Source organism: Seriola dumerili, unplaced genomic scaffold, assembly GCF_002260705.1.
Source record: "Seriola dumerili isolate Sdu_G_001 unplaced genomic scaffold, Sdu_1.0 BDQW01000417.1, whole genome shotgun sequence".
Classification (NCBI taxonomy): Eukaryota; Metazoa; Chordata; class Actinopteri; order Carangiformes; family Carangidae; genus Seriola; species Seriola dumerili.
In genome coordinates, this window is record NW_019174672.1 from 347,066 (window position 1) to 350,396 (window position 3,331).

General features: G+C 45.3%; 1 protein-coding gene across 1 annotated transcript in view; it reads left to right on the top strand.

The window, feature by feature from the left end:
- The window catches only part of LOC111233742 (glucose-6-phosphate isomerase-like), a 12,760-nt gene that overhangs the window by 5,714 nt on the left and 3,715 nt on the right, over positions 1–3,331 (top strand). Inside the window, exons 9-13 of the mRNA XM_022761628.1 lie at positions 1,278–1,331; positions 1,543–1,603; positions 2,232–2,275; positions 2,459–2,611; positions 3,120–3,249. Coding sequence (XP_022617349.1) covers positions 1,278–1,331; positions 1,543–1,603; positions 2,232–2,275; positions 2,459–2,611; positions 3,120–3,249 — 442 coding nt within the window. The remainder of the gene's footprint in view (positions 1–1,277; positions 1,332–1,542; positions 1,604–2,231; positions 2,276–2,458; positions 2,612–3,119; positions 3,250–3,331) is intronic.

The window sequence follows — 3,331 nt, forward strand, 5'->3', positions numbered from 1 at the left end:
TGTGACTCGTTAAAGCTGCTGCTCAGTAATGTGATTGAACTTCAGCTGGACGACAGGGAGGAAACTTCCAGCTCCACAGAGACAGGAGGACATGGTGTCTCATTGACTATCGTGCTGAACGTCTTTATTTTCCTCTCTCCGTCTCTGCAGCTGTTTGTATAGAAACATCTGTCTGAGTTTTGTGCAAATCACAAGAGCAGAGGAAAACTTCCTGTTCAGATAAACAGTTCAAGCACATTCTCCACAGTTTTCCTTTCAGTCCACAGCTCCCGTCATATTAGATCCTGATACTCGACACACGAGTTGTTGATAATATGTAGAAGAGATATGATGATTGTTCTTGTATAAAGTATATCCTAGTTATTGTTATGAAATGTCTGTTACGTTTCAGATGAAGTCTCATGCATTTTGGCCCTACAGTTCTTCTGTTATAAGCTTTTCATTTACATATGCAAATATATGCAAATTAGGTTAAGCAGGTGGATTTAACTCAGACTTTAAACTAGGCTTCTTGTCTCTGTATTAACAATGATCTTTATTTAAAAGATGAAATATTGATGTCATGTTAATAACACACATGATATGAGGCTGTTTCACTATCAGTTAAGTGCAGCTGTTTGTTCACATCTGTCCAGCTGTTAAAGGCTCTCTCCACCTGCTTCACTCGTGTCTGAGTTTGATTCATTTGACAAAAAAGACACAAAACTATGAAAAAATTAAAGATGAATTTGACTGACAGCATTAATTATACGATATAGACGATACATCCTCTCTAGTTTGATACGCAGCGTCATGTTCACAGTATCTTCATCTCAAACATTGATTTTAAAGGTGCTATATGTAAAGATTTTAGTTTAAAACCTTCTGAAATGAATTAAAATTATAACCAGAATGTGAAGAAATAAGTTAGCATGCTAACCAGCTAGCCCCGCCCTGTCCTGTTTGGTAGTAGGTGATAGTGAGTCAGTCTGCCCTCAGTCCAACATGAGATGAAGAAGTAACGATGTCCAAACACAACAAACCACATTGGGAAGAAGTGACAGAAATGGAAGCAGAAGAGTTTTCACTGACGTTGTTTATATGAAAGAAGTTTGACGCTGAACTAACGTTTCTTCTAGACTGGTGAGTGAACAGCAGCTAATGCTAACATTAGCTAAAAACTTACATATAGCACCTTTAAGTCTGTGATCAGGTGTTTTCTGTACTGTTACCTGGTTAGGATGAAATGACCTGTGTGTGTTTGATGAGTAACATCTCCTCTTCCTCTTCCTCTTCAGGCTAAAGTCAAGGATTTTGGCATCGACACAGCGAACATGTTCGAGTTCTGGGATGTAAGTGTGTGTGTGTGTGTGTGTGTGTGTGTGTGTGTGTGTGTGTGTGTGTGTGTGTGTGAGAGACAGGGTGGTGGAGCTGAACTTCACCCTCCTGCCTCTGAAACATAATCTAACATTAACCTGAACGCAGCTTGTGAACGCAGCTTTTAACCTGGATAACTGTCGTTGCCTCTGATTGGTGGAGTGACTGTGTGATGTCATGTTTCAGTGGGTTGGAGGTCGTTACTCACTGTGGTCAGCCATCGGTCTGTCCATCGCTCTGCACGTAGGTACGTCTGCTGTGACCGCTCATCACCTCTGCTCAGACCAGGGCCGGGTATTGATCTCTGATGTATTGATTATTGTTTATCAGCTATCTTATCAGGATTTCTGCTGAAGTCACGTCTCATCTGTTTAAAGTGATCATGTGATTAATGTTGAATCATGTGAATGTTGCATCATGGCAACATCATACTTCCTGTTTACATCCCTCAAAGCATTATGGGAGCTGTATTTTCAAAAAACTCCATGAATACTTAACAAAAAGGGGGTTTGATTGCTCAAGGTGAACGGACCGCCTCTACGCGACGCTGGGGTGTGACGGCCGTCATGGGTGACAAGTATGGTGACGGCGGGGTCTGACGGGGGAGGGCTGACAGGGGTCCGCGTAGACAGGGAGGGCGGTGACGGCGGGGGGGGGTGTTGATGGGCCCGTGCGGTGGGTTTACTAGGCGTCAGGCTTTTTGAGAACCTCGGCTCTGTGGGTTTGAGTTCAGTTTTCTTGCTCTGGCTTCATTAACATTACTCAGTTCATTTGAGTCTTTGATCGTTAACATTCATTTTTAGTTCTTTCTCTTATATGTTTCTTTCTATTTAGTTTTTATCTTTATCTGACCTCTGACCTCGTCTGTGTTTCAGGCTTTGAGAACTTCGAGCAGCTGCTGGCAGGAGCTCACTGGATGGTAAAGAATGTTTCTTTTTCTCCTTCCTGTTGTTCTCAGTGAACTTCCTTCATCAGTGTAGTTACAATATAAAGCTCAGCTGACGGATCGTTCGATGTTGATATTTGAGATTATTAAACTGATAAAAATGTGTTGGCCATATTTCTCAGTGTGTGTGTGTTTAACATGCCCCCCCCCTTGCAGGACAACCATTTCCGCAGCACCCCCCTGGAGAAGAACGTCCCTGTCCTATTGGCTCTTCTCGGAGTCTGGTACATCAACTTCTTCCAGGCTGAGACTCACGCCATGCTGCCCTACGACCAGTACATGCACCGCTTCGCTGCCTACTTCCAACAGGTCAGGGGGGGCGGGCGGAGGTGGACAGGAGGAGGGGCAGGGAGCGGGGCAAAGGGCGGGGCCAACTGTTCAGAGGGAGGAGGCTCGAAAATGTTCCTGACACTGCAGTATCTCTGTTCATGACCAGCTGTGTGTGTGTGTGAGTGTGTGAGTGTGTGAGTGTGTGAGTGTGTGAGTGTGTGAGTGAGTGTGTGAGTGTGTGTGTGTGTGAGTGTGTGTGTGTGTGTGTGTGTGTGTGTGTGAGGGTGTGTGTGTGTGTGTGTGTGAGGGTGTGTGAGGGTGTGTGTGAGCTGTGATTGGTTAAGCTGTTCTGGACTAAATATTAGGAACACCTTCAGTATAAACCTTTAACATAAATCAGATATTAAAATACTCTGTCACATCAGTTGCCATGGAAACCTGAGCTCGTCCTGCTGAGCAATTAACCCTTTATGTAACCAACATTGATCAGAGTCGTCCGTGAGCGGGAAAACGTCAGTGACTAACAGAGTGTGTGTCGGCTCCTCAGGGCGACATGGAGTCAAACGGGAAGTACATCACCAAAGACGGCGCCCGCGTCAACTACCACACCGGCCCCATCGTGTGGGGGGAGCCGGGGACCAACGGACAGCACGCCTTCTACCAGCTCATCCACCAAGGTCTCACACACCCTCACACACACACCCTCACACACCCTCACACACCCTCACACACCCTCACACACACCCTCACACACACCCT